The 19,096-nt window shown below is 42.2% G+C and overlaps 1 protein-coding gene across 2 annotated transcripts in view; it reads left to right on the top strand.

Moving 5' to 3' along the window:
* Positions 1-502: 502 nt before the first annotated feature.
* The window catches only part of zdhhc6 (zinc finger DHHC-type palmitoyltransferase 6), a 30,790-nt gene continuing 12,196 nt past the window's right edge, over positions 503-19,096 (top strand). The window contains exons 1-7 of one of the 2 annotated variants that reach the window (XM_059947838.1): positions 503-641; positions 729-1,247; positions 2,378-2,466; positions 11,951-12,110; positions 12,273-12,434; positions 12,914-12,967; positions 15,023-15,190. In XM_059947838.1, the coding sequence (XP_059803821.1) occupies positions 999-1,247; positions 2,378-2,466; positions 11,951-12,110; positions 12,273-12,434; positions 12,914-12,967; positions 15,023-15,190 (882 nt within the window). In that variant the 5' untranslated portion in view covers positions 503-641; positions 729-998. Of the gene's footprint in view, positions 642-728; positions 1,248-2,374; positions 2,467-11,950; positions 12,111-12,272; positions 12,435-12,913; positions 12,968-15,022; positions 15,191-19,096 lie in introns of both variants that reach the window. The other variant, XM_059947836.1, reaches the window with a different exon arrangement.

Below are 19,096 nucleotides of genomic sequence, written 5' to 3'. Positions count from 1 at the left end.
CGGGGGTTCTGGAAAATGCCCTCCTTCTAAAGACCGTCACTTCCAGAGAAGCAGCAGCCTCGACCACAGCTGAAGCTCGGAAACCGCTGAACTAGTCCGGTGACAGATGATGAAGCTGCGTTCACCTTATTTTGTTTAAAGAAAAGGATGGGAACGCTACTAAAGCCAGACAACAGGATGTAAACAGACAGCGGACGGCTTTGTAGGAGGCACCGGAGGAAGTGACGTTCAGGGCACCGCGAGCCCGCATTGGTGGGAGGCGCGATCTGCCGGCGATTCCCTTGGTTTCCCAAACAGGACGGCGATGAGAGGATAGGGTTGTGCCGCGGCTTGCTCTGCGCAGCGGACTCCGGTCGGCCGGGACTGAGCTCCCGTGGCCCGTCGGCGAGCCCGCGCCGCAGTCGCCCCCGTCACGTGACGCGGGGCAGTGCCGCGATGTGGATCCGGGGCGGGCGGAAGCAGGAAGTGGTGCTGTGGCGTCCGGAGCTGCCCCACGGCTGCGAGCCGACCGACCGACCGGCCGGCCGTGGCGGGCGTCTACCCCAGGCACAGCCCCTCGCAATTGTCATTCATTGCCCTTCCTGCATTTGCCCACGGAACTTTAGAAAGGATTTGCAGAATCAAGTAGCATGACTTCTAAAGTAAGTTTTGTTTAAATGAAAGCCGGTAATTAGCGCTTGTCATATTAAAAGTTCAAGCAAGTTCTAATTCAATTTATTTTCCTTTAGGATGAATTTTGCAATACATTTTGGAGAACCAAACGAGAAGTTGTAAACTCGGACGCAGTAAATCAAAACTATGATGAATTCACTGGAGACAATAATTGAAGCTGTCGTTTTCTTTTCGGAAGATCAACCATTTGATTGTCAACAGCATGATTTTTTTTCGCGACGTTAGAATTATTTTTATCTGCCCAACAGGTCGGGGATGACGTTTCGCCTTGGGTTATGTGATTTTATGTACGTTAACTAAAACGTTTCTGTCTTCCATCAAGCACGATGTGTAGATTTGAAAATCTGCATGAACTGAAAAGACTTTGTCACTGGGGGCCAATTATAGCCTTATCCGTGATTGCTGTATGTTCATCAATGGCCATCATAGACTCGGTACTGTGGTACTGGCCCCTCGATACCCTAGGTGGAAGTATAAATTTCATTATGTTGATAAACTGGACCGTTCTGATACTTTACAACTATTTTAATGCAATGTTTGTTGGTCCGGGCTATGTGCCGCTTGGATGGAAGCCGGTAAGTGAAAACCTGAGAGTGTTTTAATCGACGATGACGATTTGCTACTATTATAATAACTAGTAGTATAGATGGTCACTTTATGGACGAGAATTTGAAAGTTTACAGATGTTAGTATTGACGATGAATGCCAGGGTTATTTGAGCGTCTATTTTGCTTAATCGATTCTGTGTTTTAATTGTGTAGCAAGTTTTCTGGGTCCAGTACCCAGCGGATTTTAATGAGATACATTGGCTAGTTGGCTTCAGAATCATTTGGTGGTACTGTATATCCTTCGGTAGCCATTGCAACTATCATTGCACATCTGTTGGAATGTTACTGCGATGCACTGGTGTTACCTGAAGAATTAGTAAATTCAGTTTATACGTTGGTTCATTCTTGTGCCCTAATCCAGCTGTCTGTGTGGGTGGTTTGATACTAAGCAACAGTTGCAGATGTTTAAAATCAGAAATTCTTGATCAGACAGGTCACAACCCTGTTCCAATTCATCATATAACCCTTCATGAAGGTTTTATACACTCAAAATAGTATGTTTTGTTCGATTGGAGTTTCCAAAGTAAATCAATATTTTGTGACACTTGACAGATGACAGGAAGCTCCTTTCTTCAATTGAGTGACTGGTATGGGTTGGGAGAAAAATTATTGAAAACATTGCTTATTTCACTTTTAAAGTGGAATTATTACTGTTTCTTAGTGTATATTACTAACAAGTTTGTGATTATATACTAACTAAAAATGCGAATGCTTTGACGTAGCTAAATATAATTCTGTTGGCCATGAAAAATGTACTCAGTGCTTCTAGTTCTTGGGAATTTAATGATTAAATTTTGTCTTTCAATTGCCATAATATTTTGTATTCTAACTGTATTAGGCCAAAAGCTCTAGCAAGCCCAATGAAGCCAGCTGCTGAGCGTGCTAATAGTTATTTGCACTACTTTTTCAAACAATAGTTTTTTCAGCCTAAAAATAGCACTCCTGATGATGCAGGCAATGAATATCCCGTGGCATTGATCTGCATTCACTGAATATCTCATTCATTCTTATTTTTTTTTCCTTTCATATCAACTCTTTTTGTTCAATTGACAAAATAGAAAGGCAATTATTATAATTATCTTGTTCTGTTCAAGGAGAATCCTCATGATGCAATATATCTGCAGGACTGCAGAATCTGTCATGGTTACAAGGCACCCCGGTCTCATCATTGTCGTAAATGTAACAGGTACGCTTGGATAACTTAACGCAGAAGTAAACATGCATTTTCTACAGAAATGAAGTATTTTGGAAGTAAAGTTAATCGGTCATGCATATGTGTTCATTTTTAATTGTCATCATCATTATGAGTCCTGAGGGTCTCAGCCTGGAATGTCAGCTATCTATTCATTTCCATAGATACTGCCTACCCTGCTGAGTTAATCCAGCATTTTGTGTGTTGCTTTGGACTTCTGGCATCTGCAGACCTTCTCATGTTCATCATTGAGTTGTGCCATATGACATAGTCTTTCCATGACCATGATTATGGGCACATTTTTCTACAGAAGGTGTTTGCCATTGCCGCCTTCTAGGCGATGTCTTTACAAGAGAGGTGACCCCAGCCATTATCCATACTCTTCAGAGATTGTATGCTTGGCGTCAGTGGTCGCATAACCAGGACTTGTGATGGGCACCAGCTGCTCATACAACTATCCACCACCTGCTCCCGTGGCTTCATGTGACCCTCATCGGGTGGGGGGGAGGCACTGAGCAAGTCCTGAACCTTGCCCAAGTGTGACCTACAGGGTAGCAGAGAGAAGGAGGACCTTGCGCCTCCTTTGACAGAGACGCAACTCCATCCCACTACCCAGAGCGCGTATTCATGTGCCTATGTGAAAGTCCCTTAAATGTTACTATCTAATCTGTTTCTACTGCAATTCTTTCCAAAAGTTTTTAGATTGGAAATCAACCACTCATAATAAACATGTATACAAAATTGTGCAAACTTAAACACCTGGTATTTTATAACTTTGTGTTGGTGTTAACATAAAATGCCTTGTAAGAAAAATAGTTGGCAAATACTGCAAACTGAAATAACTTTGGAAAGAAAGTGTTAACCTGAATTTTATAATTTTAGACCATATCAAAATAATTGTTGATCTATCTAAGAGCTATACTGATTCTATTTGGACATTTTTTAAAGCTATGCTATTTTATTCTATTCAGAAAATGCAGCTGAATCCACATTACTTTTCCTAGAGGGAATCGAGGGATGTGGAAAATTTGAGTTGCAGGATCAGCCATGATCTTGTTCAGAGGAGCTGGATCAAGATTTTTAAATTACCTTTTATGAACTGAATTTTTGGATGCAATCACTTGAATGTTTCAGAAGTCTGAAAGTTTTGGATTCCTAAACTATTGTTTTGTTATATCATTTGAAGACACAAGAGCCCCATTAAAGCACAAAGCATTTTAATAAGACTCATTCCTATTTTGTAATTGTCTTTTATTACATTCATAATTTTGTGTCAATGTATAAATTAAACTCTGAACTTTCCATACATGCGTACAATTTTTATAGCTATGTGGGTCCTAATGTAAGCTTCAGTAGATATCCTGCTTCTCCAAACAAGATCATGGCTAATCCTGTACCGCAAATTTTCCACATCACTTGTTTTCCTCTATTATCTAAAAATCTATCTGAGTCTTAAATTCAGTCAGTGACTAAGCATCTACAGTAATCTTTAGATTTCTAAGCATCTGGGGTAGAAAATTCAAAAGATTTACAGCCTGCTGAGTAAAGAAATTGCTCCTCACAGTTCCAAATGCCTAATTCTTTATTTTAAGCTAATGCCATCACCTCCAAGGAGTTTGTTGTATTTTAGTCCCATTAATTATAGCTTTACTAAAAGTAGCTTTCTTAAATTGTTATATCAATAATGGACTCTTTATCTTGATCTTACAGAATTGCATAGAGTTTAGTAGAGTTGCTGTATCATGGAAGATAGCAAAACTTAACCACCTTATTGAGAAAGGAAGCTGTGGTCTGAAGTGAATGGCATGAGAGCAGTGAAGAAGGTAGTGAGTGGCAGTATTGCTATGTATTTTGACTAGGAAATATTTGTAGCAGTTACTATTCTGAGGTTGTAAGAGGGTTACAGATCCGAGTCAGGTTTAATGTCACTGGCGTACAGCTGTGTCGTGAAATCAGTTGTTTTGTGGCGGCGGTACATTGCAATTCATAACAATACAAGCTATAAGTTCTGTATCGATTTGGCTGCGCAAGTCTAGAGAAGACGCCCTCCGGCCCCGCCAAACGTGGGAGATTGAAGCGCAAGACCCCCAAATCCCCGTGTTTGTGTGGATACTGCGTGACCTGTAACCCTGTTACAAATAAATGCCACAAAATAAAAGATTTAGCTTTATAATTCTTAATTTGACTAAAAGGTTAGTAAAGAAAAAGCAAAAAAGAAAAGGCCCCATTTTAATGAAACGGTCTAATGTGCACAAGTTGGAGCTAACGGTTTCCCCTCTGCCGATCCTCCTTCGATCTCCCTGGGCTACATCAAATCATGCCCCTACTCCAAGTGGGCTCCTCCAACCTCCTCTCTCTGCCGTCTTCTCTCTTCACCCCTCTCAAGAGCCCCAAACCCGACCTTAGTGTCGCTCACCAGAGAAACCTCCCCTGAATCCGTTCATCCCAATTGGATGGCACACATTTCTCCTATCTCTTATCTTTAACAGTAACCCAAAGAATCAGGTTACACAGAGAACAGAAAAGCATAACAGAGGAAAAAAATATGAACCATCTGAACAGTTACAGTTTTTAACAGAACAGTTATTGTAACATTACAGTTACAATATGTATATTAAAAAGGAAAATTAAATAAATAGGGTAAAAAGTATTGATGCTGTCTTTGCCTGATCCTCCTCCATTTCCCAAGCATCCACACGAACCCCCCCCTTCCAGCTGCCTTAACATCGATAGTTTCTCTTGTCCTTGCCTAACACCCCATGAACCTCAGTATCCAACACATCATTCCCTGCAATTTCCTTCATTTCCAAAGGGTTCCTACCACCAAACATATCTTTTTCTGTCCCCCTCTTTCCATTTTCCAGAAGGATTGCTCTATCTCTGATTTTTGTCCATTTGTCACTCCTCACTAATTTCCCTCCCGGCACTTAACCCTGCAAGTGGCCAAACTGCTAGATCCCCTTGTTCACCACCTCCCTCGCCACATTTGGGCTCCCAAACTGTCCTTCCGGGTGAGACAGCGCTACAACTGTGAAGCTGCTGGGGTCATCTCTTGTCTCCCGTGCTCCCGATGCGATCTCCCTTATGATTGCAAACTGCTTCATCAAGCACTTCTGCTCCATCGGCCAAAAGTGGAACCTCCCAGTTTAGTTCTGATTGTTATTCCCATTCTGGTATGTCAGTCCACAGCCTCCATCAGGGTGGAGGAGCAGCACCTGTTATTCTGTCTGGGTAGACTCCAACTTGATCGCATGAATATTAATTTCTCCTTAGGAATCTGCAGCACATTACAGGCCCTTCGGCCCACAATGTTGTGCTGACCATGTAACTTACTCTGGAAACTGCCTAGAATTTCTCTACCGCATAGCCCTCTATTTTCTAGGCTCCGTGTACCCAAGAGTCTCTTAAAGTACCCTATTGTATCCGCCTTTACCACTCTTGCTGGCAGTGCATTACACACACCCGCTACTTTGTGTAGAAAAACTTGCCTCTGACATCCCCCTTGTACCTATTTCCAAGGACCTTAAAACTATGCCCCTTGTATTAGCCATTTCAGCCCTGGGAAAAAGCCTCTGGCTATCCGCACGATCAATGCCTCTCATCATTTTGTACACCTCTATCAGGTCACCTCTCATCCTCCATCGCTCCAAGGAGAAAAGGCCGAGTTCACTCAACCTATTCTCATAAGGCATGCTCCCAATCCAGGCAACATCCTTGTAAATCTCCTCTGCACCCTTTCTATGGCTTCCACATACTTCCTCAGTGAGGTGATCAGAACAGAACACAGTACTCCAAGTGGGGTCTAACCAAGATCTTGTATAGCTGTAACATTATCTCACAGCTCTTGAACTGAATCCCACAGTTGATGAAGGCCAACACACCATATGCCTTATTAACAACACTGTCAACCTGTGCAGCAGCTTCGAGTGTTCTATAGTTGCAGACCCTGAGATCTGTCTGATCCTCCACACTGCTGAGAGTCTTACCATTAATAGTATATTCTGTCCTAAAATTTGACCTACTGAAGTGAACCACTTCATACTTATTGGGGTTGAACTCTATCTGCCATTTCTCATCAGCCCAGTTCTGCATTTTATTGATGTTGTAATGTAACTGACAGCCTGATGACTATCTTGCTGTGTCATCAGCAAACTTACTAACCCACCCTTCTACTTCCTCATCCAGATCATTTATAAAATCACACAGGGGAGGAGTCCCAGAAACACCACTGGTCACCATCCTCCATACAGAATATGAACCATCTGCAACCACCCTTTTTCTTCTGTGGGCAAGCCAGTTCTAGATCCACAAAGCAAGGTCTCCTTGGATCCCATGCCTCCATACTTTCTGAATGAGCATTGCATGGGGAACCTTATCAAATGCCTTACTGAAATATGTATACACTACATCCACTGCTCTACCTTCATCAATATATTTTATTACATCCTCAAATAATTCAATCAGGTCCGTAAGGCACGACCTTCCTTTGACAAACCATGCTGACTATCCCTAATCAGATTATGTCTGGCAAGTGCTCATTAATCTCAGGATCTTCTCTAACGTTATAGACTCACTGGTCTGTAAGTTCCTGGGTTATCTCTACTCCCTTTCTTGAACAAGGGTACAGCCTTTGCAATCTTCCAATCCTCTGGTACTTCTCTCATCTATATTGATGATGCAAAGATCATTGCCAGAGGCTCCGCAATCTCCTCCTTCGCCTCCCACAGTAGCCTGGGGTATATCTCATCTGGTCCTGGTTACTTATCTAACTTAATACCTTTCAAAAGCTCCAGCACATCCTCTTTCTTAATGTCTATACTCACCAGCACTTCAGCCCATTATAAATCATCCCCACAAGGTCCTTCTCACTGGTGAATACTGAGGCGAAGTATTCATTAAGTACCTTTGCTACATTGTCCGGCTCCATTCACATTTTCACTATCTCTCCTGATTGATCCTACTCTCACACGGCTTGTCCTCTTGCTCTTCACATTATTGTAGAATGCCTTGGGGTTTTCCTCAATCCTGCTTGCCAGGGCTTTCTTAAGACCCCTTCTATCTCTCTTGAGTTCCTTCCTGGCACCCTTGTAATTTTCTAGAGCTCTAGCAGTACCTAATTTCCTGAATCTTTTGTAAGCTGTTCTTTTCAAACTAAATTTTCTACATCCTTTGTACACCATGGTTCTTTTACCCTACCAACCTTCTCCTGCCTCGATGGAACATACATATGCAGAACGCCATGCAAATGTTCCTTGAACATTTCCCTGAGAACACCTGCTCCCAATTTATGTTCTCAAGTTCCTGCATAGTACTGTCAGATTTCTCCCTACTCCAATTAAATGTTTTCCCAAAATGTCTGCTCCTATCCCTCTCCAGTGCCATGGTAAAGGAGATAGGGTTGTGATCACTACCTCTAAAATGCTCTCCTACTGAGAGATCTGAGGCCTGACCAGTTTCATTTCCCAATACCAGATCAAGTACAGCCTCTCCTCTAGTTGGCTTATCTACATATTGCATCAGGAAACCTTCCTGAATACACCTATCAAACTCCACCCTAAACCCCTTGTTCTAAGGAAATGCCAGTCAATATCAGGAAAGTTAAAATCACCCATCACAACAACCCTATTATTATTGCGCCAGAATCTGCTTCCCTATCTGCTCTTCAGTGTCTTCTGTTACTATTGGGGGGGGGGGGTCTATTTAAAAAAAAAACATCCAGTAGAGTTATTGCCCCTTTCCATTTCTTACTTCCACCCACAATGACTCGGTAGACAATCCTTTCATGCCTTCCTCCTTTTCTGCAGCCATGACACTATCCCTGATTAGCAATGCCACTCCTCCATCTGTTTTGCCTCCCTCCCTCCCTGACTTTTTTGAAGCATCTAAAGCCCAGCACACTCAGCAGCCATTCCTGCCCCTGAGATACCTAAGTCTCTGCAATGGCCACAACATCATAGTTCCATGTATTGATCTACACTCTTAAGTTCATCTGCCTTGCTTATGATCCTCCTTGCATTAAAATAGACACATCCGAAACCATCTGGCTGAGTGCATCTTTGCTCTATCATCAGTCTATCTTTCCTCGTAAACTCCCTACAAGCTGTCCCTACTTGTGCATCAACCGCCCTATCCTCTGCCTCTTCACTTCAGTTCCCACACCCCTGAAAATCTAGCTTATACCCTCCACAATAACATTAGGGAACCTCCCTCCCAGGATATCGGTTCCCCTCCAGTTCAGGTGCAGCCCATCCCACTGGTACAGGTCACCCCTTCCCCAGAAAAGGTTCCAGTGATCCACAACTTGAAAACCTGCCCCCTGCACCATCTCCTCAGCTGCTCATTTATCTGCGCTATCTTCCTGTTCTGACCTTAACTAGCTTGTTTAACTGGGAGTAATCCGGAGATTACCACCTTGGAGGTCCTATGCCAGCCTTCTTCCTAATTCCCTGAACTCACTGCTCAGGACCTCTATCCCTCTCCTGCCTGTGTCATTGGTACCAATGTGTACCGTGACCGCCAGCTGCTCACCCTCCCCTTCAAGAATATTATGCAACTGCTCAGAGACATTCTGGACCCTAGCACCCAGGAGCCAACACTATCCTGCCGCATAATCTATCTGTCCCCTATGACTATTGGTCTGGCTGCTGTTGCCTTCCCCAGATTGGTCATCCCCCTCAACAGTATCCTGTTGTTTAGGGGAATAGCCCCAGCTGGACCCCTCTGGGAAATAAAATTATCTCTCCCCCCTCCCCTTCCTCTTCTATTGCTTACTCTGACCTCTTACCTCTTTTCAGCTGCCTATCATCTCCCCCAGTTCCTCTCCTTTCCTTTCTCCTATGGTCCAGTCAGATTCCTCCTCCTCCACTTGCCCTTTACTTTCCCACCTACTTGTCTTCACCTATCTATCTTCCTTCCCTCTCTTCCCCCCTCCCCCACTAGCTTTTGATTCTGATGTCTTCCCCCTTTCTTTTCCAGTCCTGAAGAAGGGTCTCAGCCCGAAACGCTGACTGTTTGTTCATTTCCATAGATTGTGCCTGACCTGCTCAGTTCCTCCAGAATTTTGTGTGTGTTGCTTTGGATTGCCAGCATCTGTAGAATTTCTTGTGTTTACAATACTGAGGTAGTGTTCGTGTGTTCATTGTCCATTCAGAAATCTGATGGCAAAGGGGAAGAAGTTGTTCCTGAAATGTTGAGTGTGTGTCTTCAGGCTCCTCAATCACCACCTTGGTGGGAGCAATGAGAACAGGACATGTCCTGGGTAATGGGGTCCTTAATGATGGGTGGTACCTTTTTATGCATCGCCTTTGAGAGGTGTCCTGGATGCTGGGAAGCCTACTACCTATGATGGAGCTAGCTGAGTTTATACTTTCTGCAGCGTTTTCCAATCCTGTGCAGTGGTCCCTCCATATCAAACGGCGATGCAGCCAGTTTGAATGCTGTCCATTTCTGTAGAAATTTGAAAGTGCCTTTGGTAACAGACTAATTCTCCTCCAACTCCTAACGGGTTGTCATGCCATCTTTGTAACTGCTTCAGTATGTTAGGCTTAGGATTGGTCCTCAGAAATTTTGACATCCGTGAACTTGAAACTGCTCGCTCTTTCCACTTTGAAACTTTCGATGAGGACTGGTGTGTGTAAGGAAAATCAATTGATATCATATACCTGAAATTTCAAAGAAAATATTTGAAGTGCTTGGCAAGAAGGATCAAAGTAAAGGGAGAATGTACAAACAAGCTGGATGAACTCAGCAGGTCAGGCAGCATCCATTGAAAGGAGCAGTCAACGTTTCAAGGGAGAAACCCTTGTGGTCACAGGGAGAACATACAAACTCCTTATAGGCAGTGACAGGAATTGAACCAGGCTTGCTGGCACTGTAAGGTGAGGGCCTCTGTTGTCCAGAGTTGACCATGGATATTGCATCCTAGCTGTCTAGATTTGGAGAGCAAGCTGTTGCCATGTAGCAAGCTCCATCTCTCCACGCATCTGTGAACCCAATGGAAAGGCAGTGATCGATGCAGTTTGATACCAGCAGCATCGCAGGAGTTGCTAGTCAACATTGAACTCAATGTAGGACTGCCTTAGGTACTCCAGCTCCAGATTTTTCCTCGGGGTTTACTCCTGAAGCTTTCCCCATGAGTGGGTTTAGCTGCAAGGCAGCGGAGGTTTGAGATCAGAGTTTTCCTTCTAGATGAGTTGCCAGCCACTGTTGATGAGCTCCATCTGCCCAAAGTGACTAGTTTTAAGGTTCCAGTGGCCCTACTTTGCCCCTTATATCAGTAGAAATGATTCTGCCAAACTTAGTAGCTAAGGCACTCGTGAAAGCCAGGAGCTGGACTTGGGTTGTCAGAGGCTATTTGAGGTGCTCACCATTGTGAGCATTTAATAGACAGTAGGAGCTTATCCCCATTACCTCCCCCAGCTATAACAACCTTAAGGAACCAGAATAATGATGGCACTGTAATAGCATTGCACTATTGTACCACCGTTATCCAGTGAATTACGGAACTATTGGATTAATAGACCTTAAATGAAGAAACTGACATAAGCATCAGGCTGATGAGCCACAAAGGCTCGGGACAGGACTTTGACTTTTGAGACCTTAAATGAGAGTAAACAAAATTCAGTTTCTAGGAGGATAAAACTGAAAGTAGAAAACTTCTTAAGAACCATGTGTTAAATTTGCACTGGGCCACAATTATTTTTGAAGTTCATCTAATCACAGTATCATAAAAATAAGTAGACTGAAGAAGATATTAAAAATGATCCGAAGATGTGCAAGAAACTTGAGGTTATATCTTGATGGATGAACAGGCTGGATGTCCAATATTCAAAAGGGAAAATTGAGGGATGGTGTCACAGAAGTTTTAATGCGAAGGAAGGTTTTTGATATTGCGGCTATAGGGAAAGTTCTCATTTACAGTTGAGTATAAAGCTGTGGATATAAAATCATTGCTAAAACTTTCTAGAAGAAACATTACTACCCAGCCTACAATTGACCCATAGATGAGGTGAAGAGCAAAGATGTGATTAAGAAGCTAGATATTCATCTGAGGCTGATGGAACAGTGTTGTTGATGGTTGAATGACCAAGGTCAAATGGCAAGTTTTAACTGACCACTGATGCCTGTAAATTCCAAATGAATTTTCGCTTCTGTTATTTCAGGTGCACCTTTTATATTTGCAGTGCTTTTTCTGCTATGGATTGTTTCATGCTAAACAAGGAGAACATTTCTTACTGTTTTTTGTCTTTTACAGTTCGTGAATACCTAATATGTCAAAACCTCAATTTAAGTTAGTTAAATTGGTCTGATCTTTCAGTGAAAAATATGCAGTGTATCTAGGCAACAAATTCTCTGTAAAGTTTTAATACACTAGCATATTGTCGATGTTCTTACTAGAAATTCCCACTACTGCCCACGGAAGTTGTTTAGTTTGACAGAGTTGTATTTGCTGCTCTCATAGTTCACCCTTTGCTTCTAGGTGTGTGATGAAGATGGATCATCATTGTCCATGGATTAATAATTGTTGTGGTAATTTTAACCATGGCTACTTTACCTTATTCCTGATGTTAGCACCTTTGGGATGTATTCATGCTTCTGTGATTTTAATCATGACCATGTACACACAGCTCTATAACAGGGTAAGTAAAGCATTGCTTTCTTCCAAATACATCTCCAACGTATTGTGCTAGTTAATGTGCTTTGCATGAATGGACTATTTGATCGGAAGGAAATTCTTGGTATGGTTGTTGCACATTTTGAAAAGCCGCTATTATACCTCTATTTGAATGGTTTTATTGCAGATATCGTTTGGTTGGAGTTCTGTAAAAATTGACATGAGTATGGCTCAAAGTAATCCTCAGTACATCATTCCTTTTGGAATTTATGGATTTGCTGCCTCGCTGTTTGCTTTAGGATTGGCAATTGGCACAACAATAGCTGTTGGAATGTTGTTTATTATTCAGGTATAGTTTGCATTGGAATCCTTTGAAATGTCAATGGTTATTTTTGGACCTAGTCACATTGAACATCATTAATTTATGGATCAATGTTTGGTCATGCAAGCTATTTCACTAGAATCCAATAACTTAATGTTTTTGAGCAATAATAAAATTAAAGTTTCTAAAAAGATAGGACGTGGAAACTGAGAAACTGAAAAGCTGCTTATCCAATGAATATTATATTGCGGAGCTCAAGTATGTTATGTTAATTGATAATTTTTTCCCCAATGAGGCATCTGTTTGCAAAGATGTTACATATCCCTGAACTCGACTATACTGCTGTTGCAAAACAACAATGTTCACAATGTACAAGTCAGTGATATAAACTTGATTCTGATTCTACCAGAAATTGCTTCCTAGTGAGACTTATGTTTTTCAGTAAACTAGTTTAATTTTGTATTTCCTTGGCTGTTTGAGTTCATTATTTGATTTCTATTTTGTAGATGAAAGTGATTCTTAGAAACAAAACATCCATTGAAGTTTGGATAGAAGAAAAGGTAAGTTCTGGTTACTTTGCATTTCTGCACTGCCAATTTTACCTTGGTGAAATTGCTGTGGTGGATCCTGAGCATTATATGAAGAGATACTTCTCCTTCAGCGCAGTAGCATAGTGGTTAGTGTAACATCTTACAGCCCTAGCTGTAATATTGGAATTCAGTTCCCACCGCTGTCTGTAAGGAGTTTGTACATTCTTCCTGTGACCGCATGGGATTCCTCCATGTGCTCTGGTTTCCTCCCACTTTCCTAAAATGTACGAATAAGAGTTAGTAAGTTGTGGGCATGCTATGTTGATGCCAAAGGCATGGTGACACTTGGCTGGCTGGCTGCCCCAGCACATCTCAGCTTGTATTGGTTGTTGACGTAAACAACACGTTTCACTGTATGTTTCAGTGCCTCACTGTATTGTACAAATAAAGCTAATCTTAAATTTTCTGTAAACTCTTGTTTCTCCCAAAATCAAAAATAAGTGACCTGATATGTCCCTTGATTTGGCATGAATTTTCAAAAATAATTTAGAATATTTTAAAGTTTAAAACAATCTATCACAATTTTTAACAAAATTAACTCCTTTTACAAAACTTAAGATTTATGAAGTACTTAATAGCCCATGTGGAAGTCACGATAAATGGCTACTGAGCATCTCTCTTTCAGTGCTGCCAAACTCTTGTTGGTTTACAAGTTACCAGAGTTTGATTTAGAACAGCAATAAATTTCCAAGCTGAGGTGATGGTGCATCTTGGTCGTAGATGTTAGGGGGTTTAGGAGTGTCTTGAGTTGTGCAGTGCGTTTTGTAGCTGGTACACCAAAATTACTGTGAGTGCCTGATGCTGAGAATAAACGCTTGGGGAAGTAATAGGCAGGTGAGAAGAAGTGAAAGGCCTGAGTGGGGAATGGGGTGGGGGGAATTTGTTCACCAGAAGGAGAAGTCAATATTCATTCCATCAGGTTAGAGGGTATCCAGTCAGAACATAAAGTGTTGCTCTTCCTCCAGTTGAAGGCCACATCTTATATTATGGTGGTGTAAATTTCTACTGCTGTTGCTCCACAGCGCTTCTTTGGCATCCAGTAATGAGATACTGGATCTATTGTACGCCTATCCATTTTAACATGATCACAGCTCCACGCAAGATGGTGTGTGACCTCGCTGTGAAAGCTGGACTTTGTTTTCATGAGAATTGTGAGGACCTCTTTCTGTCTGTGCTTTCTGTGAACAGATTCAACTGTAACAAGTATAGTTGATTAGTGAGGAAGAATTGAAGTAGATTTATTCTTTGTGTTGGTTCATTTGCTACATGCTATTTGGTCTGGCAGCCAAATCTTTCAATCTGGGTCAGCTCAGACTGTCATATACATGCAGGTAGTCCTTGGAGTCCTCAACAATCACTCTGAACCTAAGTGCGGTAAAGCACTGCTTTATCAGTTTAGAACTGGTGGTAGATAGTAATCTGGAGGAGGTTTTGTTAACTTTGTTTATCCAGGGTGTTATAAAACTTCATTGACTCTGAGGACATTGACGTTGAGAACATCGAGACTGATTTTACTCTGCCACTTCTGTCTTGCAAATGGTATAGAACTCAGAGTCACAGCACGGAACAGGCCCTTCAGCCCATCTAATCTATGCTGAACCATTTAAACCGCCCACTCACATTGATTTGCACTGAGACCATAGTCCTCCATATCCTTGCTTTCCAAAACTTCTTCTAAATGTTGAAATCAAGCTTGTTTGCACCACTTGTGCTGGTAACTCATTCCACACTCTCACAACACTCTGAGGAAAAAGGTTTCCTCTTATGCTCCCCTGTATCTAGACAGCTAGGATGCAACATCCATGGTTGACTCTGACTGATGGAGACCTCATGACTCTTATTCAAAATTGTTAACCATTTAACAGCTGACATGGTGGGACTTGAACTTTTGGTTGTTACTATGGTAACTTGAGCCATTGCCTCACAATTACATTATGGAAGTGTGTACATAATGTCACTTGTTTTTACGGAGATGCAATCTCATTTTCATAAATCAAATTTACCAATGCAATCGCATGTTCACAGGCCAAAGACAGAATCCAGTATTATCAAACGGGTGAGCAGTTCATTTTTCCGTATGACCTTGGAAGCAAGTGGAAGAACTTCAGGCAAGTGTTTACATGGTCTGGGATTCCTGAAACAGATGGAATTGTTTGGCCTGTTCGTGAAGGCAGCCATCCATACACACTAACAGTAAGTTTGTTTCTTCTAATATGTTACTGCAGCAAAATTGAATAAAATGTTCGCTCGCACATAAATGGTGGCCTTTAAAAAATGTCATTAATTTTGAATTTCAATGCATTTATTTTTTAAGAACCTATAAGACATATTATGAATTTTCCCACATGATTTGGCTTTAAATCTACTTTTTATAATAATGTCCTTGATCTGCTTGGTTTACTTGGTAATGCATTTAATTTATGTGGCAATATGGGCTTCAGCGTGGTTCCAGGGGACGTTGTAACTTCATTTCAGAACTGTGGTTTCCGTATAATCAGAAGTGTTCTGTTCCTTTCGAGCAGTTCTCTTGAGTCACTGCCTTTGCTATAAAGCAAGATTCAAGTTTACTCGTCGTGAGTACATCGAATCGTACGGTGCTGTGCACGAGTTAGGGAACTGGAGCTGCAGCTCGATGACCTTCGCCTGGTCAGGGAGAGTGAGGTGATAGAGAGGAGTTACAGGCAGGTGGTCACTCCACGGCCATGGGAGACAGATAGGTGGGTCACGGTCAGGAAGGGGAAGAGGCAGGTACTAGAGAGTACCCCGGTGGCTGTACCCCTTGACAATAAGTACACATGTTTGAGTACTTTTGGGGGGGACAGCCTTCCTGGTGGAAGTGACAGTGGCCGGGCCTCCGGCACAGAGGACGGCCCTGTAGCTCAGAAGGGTAGGAATAGAAGAAAGAGGACCATAGTAATAGGGGACTCGATAGTCAGGGGATCAAACAGGCGGTTCTGTGGAGGTGATCGGGAGTCCCGGATGGTAATTTGCCTCCCTGGTGCCAGGGTTTGGGACGTTTCTGATCGCGTCCAAGATATCCTGAAGTGGGAGGGTGAGGAGCCAGAGGTCGTGGTACATGTAGGTACCAATGACATAGGAAGGAAAGGGGAAGAGGTCCTGAAACGAGAGTATAGGGAGTTAGGAAGGCAGTTAAGAAGAAGGACCGCAAAGGTAGTAATCTCGGGATTACTGCCTGTGCCACATGACAGTGAGAGTAGGAATAGAATTAGGTGGAGGATGAATGCATGGCTGTGGGATTGGAGCAGGGGGCAGGGATTCAAGTTTCTGGATCATTGGGACCTCTTCTGGGGCAGGCGTGGACCTGTTCAAGAAGGACGGGTTACACTTGAATCCTGGGGGGACCAATATCCTAGCGGGGAGGTTTGCTAGGGCTACAGGGCAGACTTTAAACTAGTAAGATGGAGTGGGGGGGCAGGAATCAATTTGAGGAAATCATGGGAGAGGAGGGTAGTTCACCAGTAGAGCAAGTAAATAGACAGTGTGTGAGGGAGGAAAGGCAGGTGACGGAGAAGGGATGCGCTCAGCCCGAAGATGTAGGAGAGAAGAAAGAAAAGGATAATAAATTTGAATGCATTGTTAGGGATGAAAAGAGAGGAGGGGGTGGAGAGTATCTTAAATGCATCTATTTTAATGCTAGGACCATTGTAAGAAAGGTGGATGAGCTTAAAGCGTGGATTGATACCTGGAATTATGATGTTGTAGCTAATAGTGAAACATGGTTGCAGGAAGGGTGTGATTGGCAACTAAATATTCCTGGATTTAGTTGCTTCAGGTGAAATAGAGTAGGAGGGGCCAGAGGAGGAGGTGTTGCATTGCTTGTCCGAGAAAATCTTACGGCGGTGCTTTGGAAGGATAGATTAGAGAGCTCCTCTAGGGAGGCTATTTGGGTGGAATTGAGGAATGGGAAGGGTGTAGTAACACTGATAGGAGTGTATTATAGGCCACCTAATGGGGAGCGTGAGTTGGAAGAGCAAATGTGTAAGGAGATAGCAGATATTTGTAGTAAACACAAGGTGGTGATTGTGGGAGATTTTAATTTTCCACACGTAGACTGGGAAGCTCATTCTGTAAAAGGGCTGGATGGTTTAGAGTTTGTGAAATGTGTGCAGGATAGTTTTTTGCAACAATGCATAGAAGTATGACTAGAGATGGGGCAGTGTTGGATCTCCTGTTAGGGAATGCGATAGGTCAGCTGACAGATGTATGTGTTGGGGAGCACTTCGGGTCCAGTGATCACAATAGCATTAGCTTCAATATAATTATGGAGAAGGACAGGACAGGACCTAGAGTTGAGATTTTTGATTGGAGAAAGGCTAACTTTGAGGAGATGCGAAGGGATTTAGAGTGGATTGGGTCAAGTTGTTTTATGGGAAGGATGTAATAGAGAAATGGAGGTCATTTAAGGGTGAAATTATGAGGGTACAGAATCTTTATGTTCCTGTTCGGTTGAAAGGAAAGGTTAAAGGTTTGAAAGCACCATGGTTTTCAAGGTTTATTAGAAATTTGGTTCAGAAAAAGAAGGATGTCTACAATAGATATAGGCAGCATGGAGTAAAGGAATTGCTCGAGGAATATAAAGAATGTAAAAGGAATCTTAAGAAAGAGATTAGAAAAGCTAAAAGAAGATACGAGGTTGGTTTGGCAAATAAGGTGAAAGTAAATCCGAAAGGTTTCTACAGTTATATTAAAAGCAAGAGGATAGTGAGGGATAAAATTGGCCCCTTAGAGAATCAGAGTGGTCAGCTATGTGTGGAGCCGAGGGAGATGGGAGAGATTTTGAACTATTTCTTCTCTTCGGTATTCACTAAGGAGAAGGATATTGAATTGTGTAAGGTATGGGAAACAAGTAAGGAAGTTATGGAACCTATGACAATTAAAGAGGTGGAAGTACTGGCGCTTTTAAGAAATTTAAAAGTGGATAAATCTCCTGGTCCTGACAGGATATTCCCCAGGACCTTGAGGGAAGTTTGTGTAGAAATAGCAGGAGCTCTGACGGAGATCTTTAAGATTTCATTAGAAATGGGGATTGTGCCGGAGGATTGGCGTATTGCTGATGTGGTTCCATTGTTTAAAAAGGGTTCTAGAAATAAGCCTAGCAATTATAGACCTGTCAGTTTGACATCAGTGGTGGGTAAATTAATGGAAAGTATTCTTAGAGATAGTATTAATAATTATCTGGATAGACAGGATCTGATTAGGAGTAGCCAGCATGGATTTGTGTGTGGAAGGTCATGTTTGACAAACCTTATTGAATTTTTTGAAGAAGTTACGAGGAATGTTGATGAGGGTAAGGCAGTGGATGTAGTCTATATGGACTTCAGCAAAGCCTTTGACAAAGTTCCACATGGAAGGTTAGTTAAGAAGGTTCAGTCGTTAGGTATTAATGCTGGAGTAATAAAATGGATTCAACAGTGGCTGGATGGGAGATGCCAGAGAGTAGTGGTGGATAATTGTTTATCAGGATGGAGGCCGGTGACTAGCGGGGTGCCTCAGGGATCTGTTTTGGGCCCAATGTTGTTTGTAATATACATAAATGATCTGGATGATGGGGTGGTAAATTGGATTAGTAAGTATGCCGATGATACTAAGGTAGGAGGTGTTGTGGATAATGAGGTGGGTTTTCAAAGCTTGCAGGGAGATTTATGCCAGTTAGAAGAATGGGCTGAACGTTGGCAGATGGAGTTTAATGCTGAGAAGTGTGAGGTTCTACATTTTGGCAGGAATAATCCAAATAGAACATACAGGGTAAATGGTAGGGCATTGAGGAATGCAGAGGAACAGAGAGATCTAGGAATAACAGTGCATAGTTCCCTGAAGGTGGAGTCTTATGTAGATAGGGTGGTGAAGAAGGCTTTTGGAACGCTGGCCTTTATAAATCAGAGCATTGAGTACAGAAGTTGGGATGTAATGTTTAAATTGTACAAGGCATTGGTAAGGCCAAATTTGGAATATTGTGTGCAGTTCTGGTCACCGAATTATAGGAAAGATATCAATAAATTAGAGTGCAGAGACTAGGATGTTACCTGGGTTTCAGCACTTAAGTTACAGAGAAAGGTTGAACAAGTTAGGTCTCTATTC

Source organism: Hypanus sabinus, chromosome 22, assembly GCF_030144855.1.
Source record: "Hypanus sabinus isolate sHypSab1 chromosome 22, sHypSab1.hap1, whole genome shotgun sequence".
Classification (NCBI taxonomy): domain Eukaryota; kingdom Metazoa; phylum Chordata; class Chondrichthyes; order Myliobatiformes; family Dasyatidae; genus Hypanus; species Hypanus sabinus.
This window is presented reverse-complemented; position numbering and strand designations above follow the sequence as displayed.